The sequence below is a fragment of the Myodes glareolus genome, chromosome 2 (assembly GCF_982192425.1).
Source record: "Myodes glareolus chromosome 2, mMyoGla1.1, whole genome shotgun sequence".
Classification (NCBI taxonomy): Eukaryota; Metazoa; Chordata; class Mammalia; order Rodentia; family Cricetidae; genus Myodes; species Myodes glareolus.
In genome coordinates, this window is record NC_142027.1 from 104,463,622 (window position 1) to 104,481,843 (window position 18,222).

Below are 18,222 nucleotides of genomic sequence, written 5' to 3' on the forward strand. Positions count from 1 at the left end.
TTCTGCCCAACCCCCCTCCTCCCAGCATGGTGGCCACCCACCAGTGACAAATCTACAAGGAGCTGGTCACTCTCACTGATTTTTAACACCAAGCTTCCCTCCCCAATAGTCGGCTTGTAGGATGCCTATCAACCACCTTCTCCATGGCATGAGCCAGCTTCCCCTGCCCTCATCTGAGTGTCCCCTGGAGTGACCTTGACGGATGGGTGGCTTAGACCCAACTCCCAAGCAAGACTAAGGCCCCTGGGGTTGCTGCAAAGAGCACCTTTATTCAGCGGAAGGACGTCACCATGGCAACAACACATCAATTCCCTGAGAGCTTTTCCCTTATCATCATTAGCTTGCCTAGCTAAGGTCTTTGCAAAAAGAACATAGAACGCAGCCCATGGGGTGGGGTGGGGTGGGGTGGGGTGAGCCTTGGGGTGCTGGGGAGGATGGCGGGGGAGACCAGGGTTCCAGATACTGGAAGGCATAAATACAGTACTAAGGCATTCACGGTCCAGCTTTCCAAAGACCAAGCCTGTTTGGCTTCTGCTTTTTTTTTTCTGATCCACAGAAAAGATAAAATAAGACCCTCTCCAGCCCACCCAGGAAACAACCCCCCCTCCCTTCACACCCACCCCTCCCATCTCTAGAAACAGCACAGTAAAAAAATACTGCCACAATATTTACAGGCACGCCCACTATGGGCGACTTTCTCTCTACTTTGGAGAGGAGATAAAATTCACAGCTCTGAACTCCCTAGTGTGGGAGACAAAGATAGGCCCTCAGGGGGCGGGGCTGAAGACTTCACCCCACCCTGGAGGGCTGGAAGGGAAGCACTGGTCACCTGAATGGTCACTGGCAGTGCCTAAGCCAGAAAGAGGGCCTCAGGCCTTTTACTACCCAAACCAGCTTCCCTAGCACTGGGCATGGCTCAGCTGACAGGGAAGGTTCCAGGTAGGTGCTGGCACTCCAGCTTAAGAGACTGTGCCATAAGACAGCACCCATGTACCCCTGAGGGGAGCCCTGAGGCCTCTCCCTCCACTGCAGAGATCCAAACACAGATCCCACAGAACTGCCCTTGGAGTGGATCTCAGAACGTAGAAAAGATAGGTTAGGGACAGACAGGCCACTCCCTGAAGAACACGACTGCCCAGCAGTCTGCAACATGGATGGGCACACCACACAAACACACGAATATAGACACACACACACATACACGCAGCCCTGAAGAGCCTCGTACACCAAGGTCAGGACACAAACAGGGGTCCCTGGGCCCTTTGGATACCAGGGGCGCCCAGGGACAGGGTCTCAGCCACAGCTGCTAGAAAATGGCGGTGCGGGGACACCAGGGTGTATCCGGGTACAGGTGGCAGTGGACAGAGCGGAACCTGTAGGGAGAGAGCAGAAGACTGGTCTGTGTGGGGTGGGGGTGCCATGCACCCTCTGGAAGTCCCAACAGCACCGATGAGGTTCCAGGGGGTATTTGGTGACTGCTGCAAGCCCTTACCTGGATGGGTCAGCCTCCACCGAGAAGGGTCCCTTGATGTGCACTGCGTTCCGCTTGTTTTCAAACATGCCATAGCTCAGGGTCACCTGCATTGGGAGCAAGGGAGCGATGCTGGAGGGGTGGTAGTCCCGCCTGGCTGGCTATTCCCTCGACAAACTCATCCTTGGGCCAAGGACACCTGCCTCTGCCCACCTGGGGATGAAGTCCACGGGGAGGACCTTCAACTATTAACAAGACAGAGCAGGTGTGTCCCTTCAAAGAGCAGGATCAGTGATTTAAAAGAGTCTATATCACAGGCGGATCTCTGTTAGTTCAAGGCCAGCCTGATCCATAGAGCAAGTTCCAGGACAGGCTCCAAAGCTACAGAGAAACCCTGTCTCAGAAAAAAACAAAAAAAGGGGGGGAGTCTACTTCAGTATTTTTTGAGGAACTGAAGATTAAACTCAAGGGCTCATACATGCAGGTAAGAGCTCTACCACTGAGCGACAGCCCCAGCTCTGAGCCAGCAGCTCGGGACAGATTGTGACTCCTGAAAACAGGGTGTCTCTGACACCTGTGTTCTGTGGATGTACCTCAATGGGGAAAGTGCTCATCTAGCATGCCAAAGCCCTGGTTCTTTCCCCAACACCCATAATCCCAGCCCAGGGAGGCAGAGGCAAGAGAATCGGGAATTCAAGGTCGTCATCCTCAACTACACCTCAACTTCAAGGGCTAGCCTGAAATACATGAGACCCATCCCTGAGTAAATCAGCAAATAAAAAAAAAAACATTTTACACACACACACACACACACACACACATCCGTAAATGACACTGAGCCAGATGTGGTAGCACACAAGTCAATCTTAGCATATAGGAAGCTGAAGCAAGAGGATCACCGGTTCAAGGCTAGCTTTGGCTACATAGTGAAACCCCATCTCAACAAGGAAGGAAGGAAGGAAGGGAGGGAGGGAAGATGGGAGGGAGGGAGGGAGGAAGGAAGGGAGGGAGGGAGGGAAGGAGAATGGAAGGAAGGAAGGAAGGAAGGAAGGAAGGAAGGAAGGGAGGATGGAAGGAAGACAGGAAGGGATGAAGGAAGGAAGGGAGAAAGGAAGGAAGGGAGGGAGGGAGGGAGGAAGGAAGGAAGGAAGACAGGAAGGGAGGGAGGGAGGGGGAGAGGGAGGGAGGAAAGATGGAAGGAAGGGAGGAAGACTGTCTCTTCTGGCCCTGTTGAGTTCACTCCTTGGCCACCCAGGCCTTCGGGATGCATGCACACCTGCTCATGGAGCTCAGTGGTGGGCACCTGCTGCAGATTCTCCAGGTGGGAGTGGAAGAGGCCGCTCCGAATAAGGGGCACTCCCAGTAGTGCTTCCACAATATAGCCAATGGTGCAGTCGTCGGGGAGCCGGATGCGCTCAGCTGTGCTCATGAAGTGTCCCCCACTGCAAGAGGGAAGGGCCCAGGGGACAGTAAGAGGAGGCTGAAGCCAGTAGCTGGGGAGAGGGTAGACAAGACCTTGCCAAACGGGGCCCTCCCTCTATGAACCATAATTCTTCCACGCCAAAGGGTTTCACCCAAGGGTGCTCTAGCCAGGGTAGAGGTAGGGGGAGTGGCTGTAAACACAGCTGCATCTGGATACCTAACAGAGGAGTGGGCAGCTGGGAGAGGAAGGCCCAACAAGCCAGGCCCTGCAGTGGGGCGCCCAGGACCACAAAGGAACACCCTGCTGTGTGGATGGTCTTACATGTGCAGGGGGCACTCACCTGGCCCATGGGGCCATCTTTAGGGCTAGCCCTCGGCTGATACAAAAGCCAGCTCCTCCGGTGGCGAACCAAAAGTGGACAGGTCGCTGGGGGAAGCGAGATGGCTGTCATGAGACTCCTGGGTTCCACCAGGTGGCAGAGGTGGCTCAACCCCTCCCCCTAACTCCTGGGGCGGGGGGGGGGGGGGACGGGGGGCATGGGGGGAGCTTGTGCGGCAGGGAGGATGATGGGAGACACTCACCACTTTGTGCTCACTGATCCGCTCTGTGGCCTGGATGGGCCGGTCCAAACTGGGTTTGCCAATATACACGTCCTGAGTATGGGGATAGCTGGCCAGCAGCCGTAGCAGTGCCCTGAGGTTCACGTAGTTGTCATCGTCCACGTGGCAGAACCACCTGAGCACAAGGCAGGACGGAGTCAGAGGACTGGACTGCCAGGCTGCCAGGGAAGGGGTACGGATGGGACCCAGTGGAAAAGGGAGGAACTCACTTCTTCCCCGACTCGATGAAATGGTCGTACTCCACAGCCATCTTGCAGGACAGAGCCTGGCGGCTATGGGCGGCAGAGCAGTTGGTGAGGACCACGTTGCCTGTGGACCGGGGAGGGTTGTTAGCAGGCCCCGGGGAGCACAAGCCGTAGGCTCTTTTCCAACTGCCTCAGACTTTACCCCCAGTCCACCCCCTCCCCAGGGTAGCCGCCCCTGCCCATTCATTCAACCAGCTTCCCCCCCCCAGTACTGGCCACCTGTTGCTGCTTGCAGGACTCAAAAGGTCCCCAGAGGATTGAAAGGGGCTCCTCTGCATAAGAATTGGGGGCCCTGGGAGTGGTGGGGCGGGGCATGAAGCAAACCAGCAGAGTAAACTGGCCTCTTAGCCCAGTGACTGGTGACCTCTGAACCCCAGGGTGCCTCAGGGGAAGACGCTGCTTAGAATCAGGTCCACACCTGTGAGCTTGGTCAGAGCTTCGTCCTCCCCATCGGTGAAGATGAATGTCTGGAAGAAGAGACAGGGCCTGAGTTTGCAGCTCCAAGTCCCCCACCAGAGCCACACTCAAGGCATCCTGGAGTGCCCTCAGCTGTAGGTCTAAACTCCCCCCCCCACCCCTCCCGATCCCGCACAACTGCCTGAATTCTCCACTGCACATAGAAAATGTGTGTTCAAGTGTCCAGGGTGAGTGGCAGCTGGGCTGCCGGGGGGAGGGGGACTCATTCCCCAACCTCAAGGCAGCTGGGCCCAAGGTCGCCACAGGCAGCGGGGAGGCACGAGCCAGGTGGGGCGTCCCACCCACCCGCCAGGTAAACGGGCCGCAGCTAATCCTCCCGCCAACTTGTGCACCTGGCGGGGCACACACCCTTATTGACACAACCTGCCTGCCCGCCCAGCCTGCAGGCTTTCCGAGCTGTGGGAGGGGGTGGGGGGTGAATAGGAGGAGGAGGAGGAGGAGGTCGGCTTTGGGAAGCTGAGCTTCTCTCACTCGGGTCGGGGACAAAGGCCTCTGCTGGGCTGCTGCCAAGCCCTGGCAGACAAAGGGCCCCGGAGGGAGGATGAATCACCAGCCATTGTCCGCCAGCTTTGTCCTGGGCTGGGCCAGCCTTAACTCTGCCGAGTTAAGCAGGAATGGCCCGGCTGTCATTTCCATACAGCTGGCCTAGTTAACTGGGCCGGCTGGACAAGAGGTCCTAACCGCGGGATATGGGTAAGACCATTGGCCATGCAGTACGTTGGCCTGCACCTCCTGCTGTGCCCTATAGGGCAGGTTCCCCGGCCACAGCAGTCAGCCAGGTTCTGAGAAGTCACTGGTGGTCACTGTGGTAGTAGCAGAAAAGAACTCGTGTTCCCAGGCCCGCAGTAGGGCATCTGAGCAGCCAGCCCAACTTAGAAGAAGAAAACTCTTCCCTGCTCAACTGAAGACCTTGCCCAAGGCCACAGCCAAGACTCCACCTGGCCGGGCACAGGGCCGCCCCCTGCCAGGATTACTTTGCGGAAAGGGGGGGGGGGGCGCCGGGGCGGGGCCAGGAGCTGCCGGCGCCCGCCTGGGCCCGTCAGCACACGGGAAGGAATGTTCCTTCCTCTGCCGGCCCGCCCAGCGCGTGCCGCCTGCCGCACCCTGGCATGGCAGAGTGCAACCCCGGGGCGGGTGGGGGATGCTCAGCAGAGGCGGCAGTCCAACGCCCCCCACCCACCCACCCAATCACCAATCCTCACTTTCCTTTTGCGCACAAAAGGGTCCCAAGGAAACCCGGGTGTGTGCAAGCCTGGAAGTCAGCATTTACCTCAGTTACAAGGAACTAACCACCCCAGGCCCGAAGGGGTGGCACACCATGCCCTGAGCGGCCCTAGTTCTTTGCCCAGGCTGACCCAAATGCCTGGGGATGCTCACTCCAGTGAGCCCCGGGAAGGAGAGCAAAAGGTGAGACCTATATCATCTGCAAGCATGCACCTCTCCCTCCAGGGCTCTGCAGACACCCAGGGCAGCCCACACGCACAGACTCGCCCCCCCCCCAGCGTCTCAGCCCAGGAATGCCGTGGGAGGTGCAGCGGGCCGGCCTGTGCAGACGCTGCTGCGGGATTAAAAGGAAAATGCTTTCTTAATGAGATCAAGAGAGAGGCCTGTTCTCCCGCGCTTCCATGGTGTCCTAAAAACCCAGCCCAAGGCTACGGAGATTAAAGTCACCTTTGTTCAGTTGTGGGGGGGGGGCAGTTTGCAGGAGGCCCGCTCTGTCTTTGAGGCAGAGCTGAGGGGTATGTGGGTGCTCCCCCTGCTGTCTCCCCAGTACAGGGAAATCAGGAGAGGAGGGGGCAGGGGCTGCACCTGTGGGTATCACTCAGCTCCCAGAAACACTCTTAAGTGGGTATAACACAGCCAGCCTATGGAGAGCCAAGTTCTAGGGATGGATTCCTCCTAGTATCCCTAGAAGGTGGGTTCCATCTCCTCCTTGGTATGCAGTAAAGAGACCAGAGGGCACCAGTCTGTGACCATACTCAGGAAGAAATAACGCCTTCCAGGGACCCACATCTCCCAACATCCCCCACCAAAACATCCCCGAAGGAGGACCATCAGGGCAGTGAGGGCAGCCCAACTGGTGAGGGCAGGCAAGGGGGTGGGGGAGAGACACACAGGAAGCAGCATTGTTCCTGGAGCCGAGATTCAAAGAAACACAGGATGCCAAGTTCTGCCCCAGCCATTGTGGCTGTGGCGGTGGCAGCCTGCAGCCTGGCGCACTCCTTAGTGGTGGGGGAGGAGCAAGCAGGCCAGAGGCCAGGCGGCCCTGCCTGTCCCCCACTGACCAGCTTCTCCACTTCTCCAAAGGTTGCCGGCTCTTTTGTACAACCCCACAATCATGCTTGATGCCAAGATTGCCCGTCCTGCGCCATAGGACTCTGGTTCAGATGGAACAACCTCATCTTCTTCCTCTTCCTCCTCCTCCTCCTTCTCCTCCAGGAAGCCTTCTTCCCATTCATTCCCAATGTGATCTAATGCAGCCACCTCTCACCTTCCAGCTGCCCTGACCAGACAGAAGAGCCACCCTTTGCTACAGGTTGCATTGACCCTTGTCCATAGCACACCAAAAGGAGATTTTGTTTGCCATGTGCACATCAGCTGACCATGGAGGTCAATCCAGTCTTTTCTGGGTAGAGGGGACCCTTACTCTGAATGACTTCAGGGATCATCACAAGCCTCCAAAGTTACATAGTCACTTTATAATAACTTAATGGAAAGACAGTCATTTCCCTTTTCAATGAGTAAGAAGCTGAGGGTCAGAGACCCTAGGCTTTTTTCCAGATCACATAGCCCAACTGAGAGTTTTTCCTGGGTCCTTTCTGCCAGAGAAAGCACCTGAATCCCAAAATGAGAGTTTTTCAGAACTAGTAGTGGCCCAGAGGGGGATAGATGCTATCCAATACCACACAGCAGGAAGGTTAAATGCAGGGGGTGGGGGTGCCTTGGCTCAGAGATCGTGCCCCACGAGGGCTGTCATTCAGGGTTGGGGGGAGGACACAGAGGTCCCCTCATCGCCAGGCAACCTGAGTGGCCAGCACGCCAGCCAACGGTTCCCATGGAGCGCATAGCTGTACACAAGAGGCCGACGCCTTTCTCGGTTGGAGAAAGGGGCTTTGTTGCCTTGCCCAAGGGGCCGGCGTGAGAGCAGCCTAGCGCTGGGAATCCTAACGGCAACGCAGCCAAACAAAACCCATGGCCCCCGCTGCCCCCTCCCGAAGGCCTGCTGAGCCCCTGGGAAAGGGACGCCTCATTCTCAGGATGCTGCCGTGGGGTTCTCAGGGGCCCCTCTCTGACCAAGACTAGCTAGGAGCCTGTCCTCTTAACCTCCTCTCTGTCCTAAAACAGAGCCTAGCCAAGTTTGATGGCCCTGACTCCCTGGGGCTGGAGCAGGAAGGAAAATGAACCTTCATCTTCACACCAAATACCAGTGCTTCCCCCGCCACACACACACACTTAGAGTGCACTCTGTTCTCCCCGCCCCAACGGTCCTGCCATAGCCTCCAGGGAGATTTTCAAAGTGGGGTGTGTCTTTTTATTATGTGTATGAAGTTGATGTCTAACTGGAGGAGGGGGGAGCTCAGCTACTAAAGACACTGTTCGGCACAAGCCTGGAGAACCAGCGCCTTATTTCTTTCAGTATATCTGGGGTCCACGGGGTCCTTCCCTTCCCTCCCTTTCAAGGAAAGTACCCCCTAACCAGGAAGAAGGAGATCAGTTCAGAGTGGAGAGGATCCAGGATGGAGCTGAGCCAATTTGTTTGGAAAAGTTTGGAAACAAATAAGACCATTCACCCCAGAGTTTAGGGGAAGCATCACAAGGCCAACCCCAAGCTGGAGGCTACTCATCCAGACCTAGAGTATGTGGCTGGGGTGACCCTGGCAACACGGGAGGAAACTTCCAGGGCTGTAAAGTAAAGTGGGCCCCAATAGTCATACATGGATGGGACCGATTGGTGCCATCGCTTCCCAGATAGACCCAAAGCTATAGATGCAGTCAGAGCGGCTATGGACAGAGGGTGACCCCTACTCCATCCTCCTGCCCAGGCCGCGCAGGGTCTCACCATCTCCTTGTGGCGCGAGATCCAGGTCTCGAACAACAGGTCAAGACGCGCGCGGTGAAACTTTCTGGTGGTCTTGACCGCGATGAAGACGTCGCGGGGAGACAGGACCTCGGCCGGGGGACGCGGGTGGCTGTCGGCCGAGCGGGAAGCAACCCCGGGCGGTGGATCCGCGTCTCTGCGCGCGCGAGTGAGTAGACTAAAGTATTCGGAGAGGCTATGCACCTCGCGGGCGAGGGATCCGGGCTCCGCGGCCGCCCTAGACCCAGAACCCGGAGCCGCCCCAGCGGAGCCGGCCAGACTGCGCAGCGCGCGCCGTCCACGCTCAGCTGGTACTGGGGTCGGGGGCGGGTCGGCCGTGAGCACCAGGAGGCAAGCCAGCAGCGCGCCCGCCAGCGCCAGCAGCAGGCGCCGACCGCAGCGCTGAAGCATAGTGGCCGGCGGCCGCACGTTGCGCCCTTCCAGTGCCAGCTGGTCCGGCTGCCCGAGGCTCCCGGTCCAGCTGCGCGCCGCTAGTTCCAAGCACTCTTAAACCTCCCCTGTCGGCCACGCCCCCGCGCGCTTATTGGCTGCTAGCCTGGGGGCGTAGTCTCCAGGGCCATCTCTCACTCCCACGTGGGACATAGGCGGGGTGGGGGGGACTGGGAACGACCTAACTGGGGTACCCACGGCACCAGTCCCCTTTACGCAGGAACACGTCCAGCCCGCACTGTGTCACCCTCCTGAGCTACTCTGGGCAACATCCAGGCTGACCAACGCCCGCCACTGCCGCACGTGAGGGATGCTCCCCCCCCACACCCCCGGAGCTGGGACTTGGGTGATAGGACCCGTGCTCCTCCGCGGGCGACATCCTTAGCTTCTCGCTATGCACTTCCTGTCCCCGAGCAGGCTTCCTTCCCTGGAGACCGTGCTGACAGAGCCAAAGTGGTGGCCTGCGGGGTGTCCTTGAGCGATTAGTTCTGGGCTGCCCCTACGGACACCTGTGCCTTAGGTGTGGGCCTGAGGTTCAAGTAAGAAGGTACCTGTAATCAAATTCTACATACCCCCGCCCCAGCAGGCCTGTCCTGGCATCAAATTGCTAATATGGGGAGGGTTGGTCCCTAAAAACCTCAGGCGCCCTGTGGCGAGGAGACACTCTGGCCTCCTCTTCCCTCGCGGGATGAAAGGCTACCTTCTGTTCCATTTGGTTCCTCCGCACTCCGACCAGATGTGACCCAGCTGTGCGCCCTCCCAGCCCCGCCTCCCCGGCACACGGCCCCCTTCCCACGGGCGGGGGCCTTGCCTGCTCCCAGCACGAGCGGGGGCGGCAGGAATGCGCGCCTGATGGTAGGGTGAGAGGCAGCGGGTCCGGAAGTGGCCAAGGGTCCCCGGAGTGGGATTAGGGTCCGAGCCCGCTGCTTCTTCCGGAAGCGCAGCTAGGGGCGGCTCTCCGCCTGGCTGCCCCTGGGTCTGGTTGGCTTCAGTTTCCGCGTGCCCCTCCAAAGGAAGTCTGAGCCCACCCTGCCACCACGGATAAACCGCTGTTCCTTCTGTCGCCGATTCCCGAGTCTTATAATTAAGACTGGAGTGACATTTTTAGGTATTTATATATCACACTCTCTTAATGCCCCTCTCTAAGAATGTCAGCATAAGGCTGGATCCCAGGCTGCATCAGGTCCTCTGAAAAAAAACTTACTGAAGGGGCTGGCCAGATGGCTCAGTGGGTAAAGGCAGCTGCTACCCGAGCGGCTGATTTGACTTTGTTTCCCAGGATCTACATGGTCAGAAAGAATCAACAGTTTGTTGTCTCCTCTGATCTCCACATGTGCAATTTGGTCTGAGCAACACACACACACACACACACACACACACACACAACTGCCCTCAAAATAAACAAGCAAATAAATAAACATTTTTTTTTAACTTTCCGAAGACAGGCAACCCAAGGAACAAGCAGGAGGACCCTTGAGCATTTAAAGGCAGCCTGACTTACATAGGGACTATCAGGGACAAAAAGGGATGGAGTTGGAGCTCAGGCGGCAGAGTTGGTAGACACTTGCCTAGCATGCATGAAGTCTTGGTTTCATCCCAGCACCAAACAAAAACGGGTATAGTGAGTGACCCATGCCCATAAGAGGTCAGAGGTCGAGCTCTTCCTCCGCTAGTAATGAGTCTGAGTCCAGCCTGAGCTACATGCGACCCTATCTCAAAAATAAAATGACATTGAATTGATGTGTAGCCGGGCTCCTCCACCACCCTCCCACCCTACCCCCAGGAGTGGATCTGTGGTCCATTTGCTCCGAGGGCCCTGTGGGATAACAGTAGCCCTCTGTGGTGGGAGGGAGTGGGATATAGTGGTTCCCAGGCCTCTTTGTGACCCCCCCTCCCCCAGGTAATTAGAAGACACCACCTCTGGTAGGCAGATGCCTAAGCAGATGGTGCTGGCTGTGCCCCAGTGACAAGTCTCCCATGGCGTCACCTCCTGCTATAAACCCCTCCCCCGTCTGCAGAGCCAAGACCCTCAAGGACAAGAAGGAAAAGATCCTACCTGGTATCTGGTGGACTGCCCGCCCCCCAAACATTAACTCAGCTTTAGCCTCCGGGGTGCCGATCCTTTCCCACTACCAACCCTTGTCTATCTGCCATTCAAATATTTTAGGATGAGGTTCCTCCCCCTGGACCACTTAGCCGTCTCCAGTCTATTCCCCTATTCCCCTTGTCTCTCTCTCTCTCCCTCAGAATAGACTATCACATGGCTCCCTGTTATGATCTATGAATTCAACTATGAACTCTCCTGATGTCCCCATGTCTGTGTCTTGTGGCACTCCTAGCCGCCCCCCCAGCCTTCTTCATTTCACAAAAGCTCAAGTCTGTTAGTCACCCCGCCCTGCCAACTTTCTGCATGGCTTCAATTTAAACCAAGGGCAAGGATCTTTAGCGGGCAGGTTTGTGAGGGGCAGGAGAACAAACAAGTATTAACCATGCCTTCCACACCCACCTGATCAGGGACTAGCTGGACATCAGTCCCTGTGGGGCTCCACCCCAGACCTGGGACTCCCACAGGCCATAAGAACCAAGTCTCCAGGCTCCCCATTCTTCATAGCTATTCTGGCTTTGACACACCAGGGAGAGTGAGGAGTGTGCCCATTGTAAAGCAAGCAAGCAAGCAAGCGGATGCTCAGAGAGGGGCTGGAGCAGTGTAGTGCAGCTGTTGTGGAGCAGGGGAGATCCAGTCAGCCATGTGCATGAAGCTGGACTGAAGGGGAGTGAGGAGCCCTGTTCTGGCTGTGGTTGCTGATCTGAGAATGGCGGGTCAAAGCCTTACGGCATTCTTGTGGGGGCTGCAGTCTCTGGCAAGAGTGATTCAGTGTCTTTGCTGTCAGGAGAATGGAATTCCGTGGTTACTCCTCGAGGTCTGACAAACCGGAGGGAGACATGACTGGCCAGCCTCCCTACTGCTTCCTCTGCCCAGCTCTAGCCTGACACACTCCCTTCCCCTAGACCCTAAGGCTCCCTGCAGGGACCTACTGGGCTTAGCTGGGCACTTATTCCAGGAAATGAGGGGCTGGAGAGGGGAGACCAGGGCATTCAAGAAGCCCCGCCGGGTCCTCAGAAACCCAGGGTGGAGTCTTGGGACAGAAGATCCAGGGACTGGGACCCAGGTCCAGGCAGGAGCATAGAGAACACACAAGGGGAGCTGTCTAGCAGCTTTAGCCTAGGACCTGTGACCTTGCTCTGCCTAACCTCTGTATTCCCACCTGTGACCGCAGGATGACATTACTGTCCTGTTTTGTTACTGGTGTTGTTAGTGGTGGTGGTGGTCTCCATGCTTGTTAGACAAAAGATCTACCACTGAACCATGCCCCCAGTCCCTCACTGGGGGATTCTAGACAGATTCTCTACCACTGAGTCACAACCCCAGCCCCTTACTGGGGGATTCTAGGCAGGGGCTCTACCACTGAGCCACCCCTCGATTCTTTTTATCTCTCTCTTTTTTTTAATGACCACATTTACTTTGAAGCTGTGAATTCTTGGACTTCAACCTCATTCCCTTTCCTTACAGCCCTGGGACTTTGCTGACCCTGAAGCTGGAAAGCAGGTTAGCGGGCCACAGAAGACCCCAAAGGGAGAGCATCTGGGTTCCAGGTTCTGACCATGATATTACCACCTGCATTCCAGACAAACTCTTCTTTCTCCTATCAAGTGGGAGGCACACTGAGAAATTCACAGTTGTCTTTCTGACTGCAGAATACCTGTCCCCACGGTCCCATTGCTTTCCGCGTCAGCTTTCTCCCCTCTATTCTGAACCCATTGCATAGTCTCCCCGCCCCGCACTGATTCCCCCCAATGAATTCAAATTCATTGAGCAGAATTTGAATCTTTCATGTCCTCTATGTAGGATTCTCTTTGAATCCTCGATGTTCCCTAATGAGACACCTGAGTCACAGCTTTCATTTCAAGTGACCAAAACTAACTTTTCCTTATTTACTGCCATCAGGGATATAGTTGGGTCCTGAGGCTTCTTGGTGACAGAGCAGGTAAAAGTGCCAGCCTGACCCTCAGACTCAAGGCATAGCTTTTGCTTCCTGAATCACTCTCTCGGTCCCTGGCTGACAGATGCCCAAGTGACTACTTAGGTCTGCTCAAAACTGCTATGCTGAGAAATAGAGCCCTGTCCCCAGCGACTATAGTTGCTCTATAGGATGAGCCAGAGGGTCTCCAGTTGGAGTCAGACACACAAAGTCCTTCCCTTACCCTCCTAATCTCTTAGAACTGGTTTGGAACCCACCATCTGCCTACCACCCCCCTCCTGGTGTCTTGAGGCCCCTGCAGCAGGCTGCCCTCCCGTGCAGGGTCCTGGGAAGATCCATGGAGACTCAATAAGTGACCCATTAACTCTACAGGAAGCCATCCGAGGCAGTCCCAGCACCAATCACTGCTTGGAGTTGGCAGTCTAGAAACCAGCCTTCCTTAGCAGGGCAGCAGAGCTCAGAGAGACTGGCCCTAGTGGTGGGCACACCTGCAGTCCCAGCACTCGAAAGGCAGAGACAGGAGAATCAAGGCCAGCCTGAGCTACATGAAATCTAAAGCTAGGGGACAGAGGAGACTGTGCAAGCACAAGGACCTGCGTTCCATCCCCAGCACCCACAAAAACGCCAGGCAGACCGGTGTGCATGTGCAATCACAGCACCGGGGAGTCAGAGACCAGCAGCTTCCTAGTGTTCCTTGCCTGCTTGTTGACTTGATGCAGGCCCATGAGAGAGCCTGTCTCAAAACCAAACAAAAACAAAATGGATGTGTTTGAGGTCGAGACCTCGGGTCTTTACTGGCCACCTACATATGCTCATGTGGGTGGGCAGGATTCCTAAAGCCATAGCAAGGTGACACAGTGCGATGGGGCTGGAATTCTCCTTACCTGGTACACAGACACCAGAGACGGGACTCGAGCAAGGTGACCCTGGGGGAGGAATAGGGCAGAAAGTTCTGTCTCTCCTGGCAGAGGAGGGAGGGATGGGTTGGCTAGCAGCTCGGCACAGCAGATCCAGTGGGAAGAGGGAGAGGGCAGGAGCTCAAGTGGGGGGGGGGGGGACGAGGGTAGGAACAGCGCGTGGTGACTGATTCCTATCAGCTGAGGTGAACACCGGGGTGGGTACTACCCAAGAACAGATCAGACAGACTCCAGCTGCAAGAGAGACCCTCCCCCATCCAGACCTACCCATCTGCCTACTCTGCCCAACACCCCTCACCGCTGCCCGCACTCTGTGTGGTCCTGGGTCAGTTCCCAGATCACTGTAGGCTGAGGGTTTCATGCTACCCTGTAATAGGGACATGGCTGGCGCCTTCTGCCCTGGTGCTTTGCAGGCACAATTCAATGGGCCCAGAAGCTTAATTGTTCCTGGACCCCAATGTGGTTTAGAGTCTGGTTCCTTTGGCTGGGTGTTTAATCAAGACCTCAGAGTGCACTCTGGCTTGGGGTGTCCTGACAAGTCCCAAATGGTGCCCCTTTACCAAGCCTTGACACCCCCTCATCTTGGTATTTAACATGTGATCGAGAATACCATGCTTACCCATCCTTCTCCCTGAAGGCAGGGTAACATTTTACTCCTTGTCCAGGTCTGGCCCAAAATAGGGCTCGGTGAACATGCCGCTCAGAGGGTAGAGGATGGACAGACAGATTGTGAGTGGAGGAATGAGATGGCTGAATGGGCGGAAGGAGGGATGGATGTGTGAATGGGTGGTGGATGGAAGAGTAGGTGAACGGAGTAAGGATGGAGTAGGTGAATGGGTAGGAGGATAAATGTATGGATGGAAGGATTGGGGATGGAGCAGGTGGGTGGGTGGGAGGATGTATGTACAGATGGATGGATGGATGGATGGATGGATGGATGGATGGATGGATGGATGGATGGGCCACAGGATAGGTAAATGATGCGGATGGATGGACAGACACCAGGGAGAAACGTGGATATCTGTGAAGGTGCCAGATGTCAATTCCATGAGAGCAGAAACCACCAAGGCTCAGCCCGTGCCTAGAGGAGAGCCTTACATCGACTGGATGAGTAATGGACACGTGTCAGACGGACAGGTGGGAGAGCAGACAGACACACATGCTGTGGGCTGAGGCGTCATTCAGTTGCCTCTATCCTCCAAAGCATGCATCTCGGGAGTAAGAAGGTGTGGCAGGGCCATCTGCTCTGAACTGGCCCACAGCTACCACACAGGCTCCGAAGGGTCTCCCACAAATGGGGGTTGAAAGGAAAAAGGAGGCGAGCCCTGGGCTCCACAGCGTGGGGAGAACCTTGAGCTGGATCATCCCTGCCTGGGCTGGTGGTTGAACCTCCCTATGACCCCATGAGGGCAGCTGGACAGGGGCTGGCTGGCTTAATGTGATTTTCAATCTTCAGCGGCAGAGTCTGACCACCACCCAGATCTACTTCCTGACATCCCACAGAGGCCAGACACCCTCGAGGGAGACGCCAGAGCCACCGCAGCCCAGCCAGCCTTTGTTTCTTTAAGAATGGCCAGCTTGTGCAGCTGCCATGGGCAGGCAGGGGTGGGCCCGGTGGTACTGGAGCCTGCTAGTCGTGACCCCATGCCCAGTCAGTGGAACAGGATCCCAGGAACATAGGGAGGAGGCTCTGGGCTGGGTGGTGGTAGCTGAGGTCAAATGGGATGCTGCTTACTAACTGACGGGAGTGTCTGTCTCCCTGACCATCAGCTCTTCCTCAGTAAAGCTGTCTGATGTTGCTCCTTCCCCTTTATTATTTTATTTTATTTATATATTATTTAGTAGTACTAGGGGTTGAATTTAGGACTTCAATATACCAAGCAGGTGCTCTACCACTGAGCCACACCCCAGTCCCTCACTGGGAGATTCCAGGCAGGTGCTCTACCCCGAGTCACACCCCAACCCCTCACTGGAGGATTCTAGGCAGGTGCTCTGCCACTGAGTCACACCCCAGCCCCTCACTGGGGGATTCTAGGCAGGTGCTCTACCACTGAGTCACACCCCAGGGCAGGGGCTCTACCACTGATCCACACCCCAGCCCCTCACTGGGGGATTCTAGGCAGGTGCTCTGCCACTGAGTCACACCCCAGCCCTTCACTGGGGGATTCTACGCAGGTACTCTACCACTGAGCTACATTCCCAGATCTCTTTTCATTTTGTTTTGAGACAGAATTTCACTAAGTTTTCCAAACCGGCAATCCTCCTGCCTCCATTTCTGGAGTAGCTGGGATGACGGGTTTTCAACACTAGGTTCAGCTTCCTATGGCATCTGAGGTAAGCCAGGCTGGTGTGGAAAGGGGTGGGGGGGCTACATACTAGGATGCCAACCACACCTCCAGAGACAAGCTACCATCACAGCATCCGAGAGTCAATGATGGGCTCTGAGAGTGGCTACTCATTTGTCTGTCTGCTTTGATGGCCACCCAGCCTCTCCTCTTTCACCCAACCATCCAACATAGTCCCTTAATCTTCTCTATCCTCAACTTTGCTTGGCAGGTGTGAACTTACTGAGTTTACTTATGTATTGGTGTGTGTGTGTGTGTGTGTGTGTGTGTGTATGTGTGTACATGTGTGCCCATCTGTGAGTTCATATGTGCAGGACAGCCATCTATACCAGGTGTCATCTTCTGTCGCTCACTCCCTCACTTTTTGAGGCAGGATCTCTCACTAAACCTACACCCTCTCAGTTCAGCTAGACTTGCCCGTTAGCAAGCTCCCTGGCACCCACGTGCCTCTACACCCTCCCCACCTTAGGATTACAGGTGAGATGTGCGCCATCACGCCTGGCCGGGGGATCTGGTCAAGTTCTCATGCCGTAAGGCAGGCATGTTACCCATGGGACCAACTCCTTAACTCCTATTCACTAACATTGGGTCTCCGGATGTACACCCCAGGCTAGCCTAAAGCTTGAAGCGATCCTTTTGCCTCACCTTCCCAAGTGATGGGTAGCCTCACCACAGGTATGTTTTATTAGAGCTCTTTATTCGTGGACATGTGTGATGTGCGTGGACATGTGTAGTACGTATGTGGAGGTAAGAGGACAGCTTGCAGGAATCAGTTCTTTACTCCCATCATGTTGGTCCCAGGGATCAAACTCGAGCTTGACAGCAAGCACCTTAACCCACGGGGTCATTTTGTTGATGCATCATGAGGACTAGACATTCCGGGCAGGTGGAGGGATACTGTCACGTGGAGAGGTTGTGTGCTTAGGCATGCCTAAGGATAGTACCCGATGGAAGAGACAACTAGCTTGAGCCTGAACCTGAAGCTCAGGATGCTGCATGACAGACAGCCAGTGGGGAGCCACAGCAGGTAAGCGAGCCCAAGGGAAGGGCCACAGGCTGCATAAATAAAGAGATGATTGTGAGTCCCATAGTGGTCCACCCAAGCCTCTGCCTGTCAGTGGAGCCTTAAGAGGAGGAGAACTGGGAGGCACCTGGGGACTGCCTGGGCCAGCTTTTGTTTTCTTTCCTTGTTGACTTAGGAGGCTTTAGGCAATGTTAGAGTTTAGTCTTGTAGGGGGTGGGGGAACTGTAGAAGTCTGTAGAAGTCAGCATTGCCAGGTAGGTCAGGGGTTCACCAGGAGAGGGGACGGGAGGCTCTAGGAATGCAGAGGCCAACTGAGGCCAGCATGGAAGGGAAACTGGGCTTCTGAGGCTCTGCCCTCTCTGTAACCAGGACCACTTTGTTCCTTTGCTATCTTCAGGGTCTGTGGCCCAGTAGGCTTCATTGGGGTGATTCTGGTCCTGGACATCTGACATGAATGCCAAGAACGAGCTTTGGTTATCACAACTGGGCAGAAATGGGTTTGGGCTGTGGTTCAGTGGTAGAGCCCCTGCCTAGAATCCCCCAGTGAGGGGCTGGGGTGTGGATCAGTGGTAGAGTACCTGCCTGGAATCCCCCAGTGAGAGGCTTGGGTGTGGCTCAGTTTTAGAGCTCCTGCCTAGAATCCCCCAGTGAGGGGCTGGGATGTGGCTCAGTGGTAGAGCCCCTGCCTAGAAGCCCTAGTGTGTATGGCTCACAAAGTCCTTGGTTTTCTCCCCAGCATGGTACCAATGTGCAAGCACGCCGGGTGTGTGTGTGTGTGTGTGTGTGTGTGTGTGTGTGTGTGTATACAAATGCTGAGCACTGAGGAAAAGCTGGGGTGCTGCTAAACCGCCCAGGTTACACAGGACGTGGCATCCCACAAAGAATCTCACCCACAATGCAGCTGCTGAGAAGTAGCAGGCCTCTGCTCAGGGGCGCTCCAGGATGACTTTTTTGCCATGCCTGGGTTCCTCATGAGCTGGGCATGTGCCCAGCAGTGTGGCTCGGGAGTTGTTTTCTCCCGCCTTCTTGCAGGGGGTCACTCAAGGGCAGAGGATGTAGCTGCAGTCAGGACATGTGGCCGCCAAGAGCGGAAGGATCGCACTGGGGGCTTCCGCAGGTAGTGGCCTTGATG

General features: G+C 55.9%; 1 protein-coding gene across 1 annotated transcript; it reads right to left on the reverse strand.

Annotated features, from left to right (window-relative positions):
• Positions 1-249: 249 nt before the first annotated feature.
• Lfng (LFNG O-fucosylpeptide 3-beta-N-acetylglucosaminyltransferase) lies at positions 250-8,795 on the reverse strand. Its single transcript, XM_087903335.1, has 8 exons — positions 8,297-8,795; positions 4,178-4,226; positions 3,724-3,823; positions 3,476-3,629; positions 3,235-3,320; positions 2,748-2,913; positions 1,493-1,578; positions 250-1,373 (listed from the first exon to the last, which is right to left on the reverse strand). Exons 1-8 carry the CDS (start codon positions 8,723-8,725, stop codon positions 1,307-1,309), a joined length of 1,137 nt encoding a protein of 378 aa, XP_087759461.1. The 5' UTR covers positions 8,726-8,795; the 3' UTR covers positions 250-1,306.
• Positions 8,796-18,222: the final 9,427 nt, after the last annotated feature.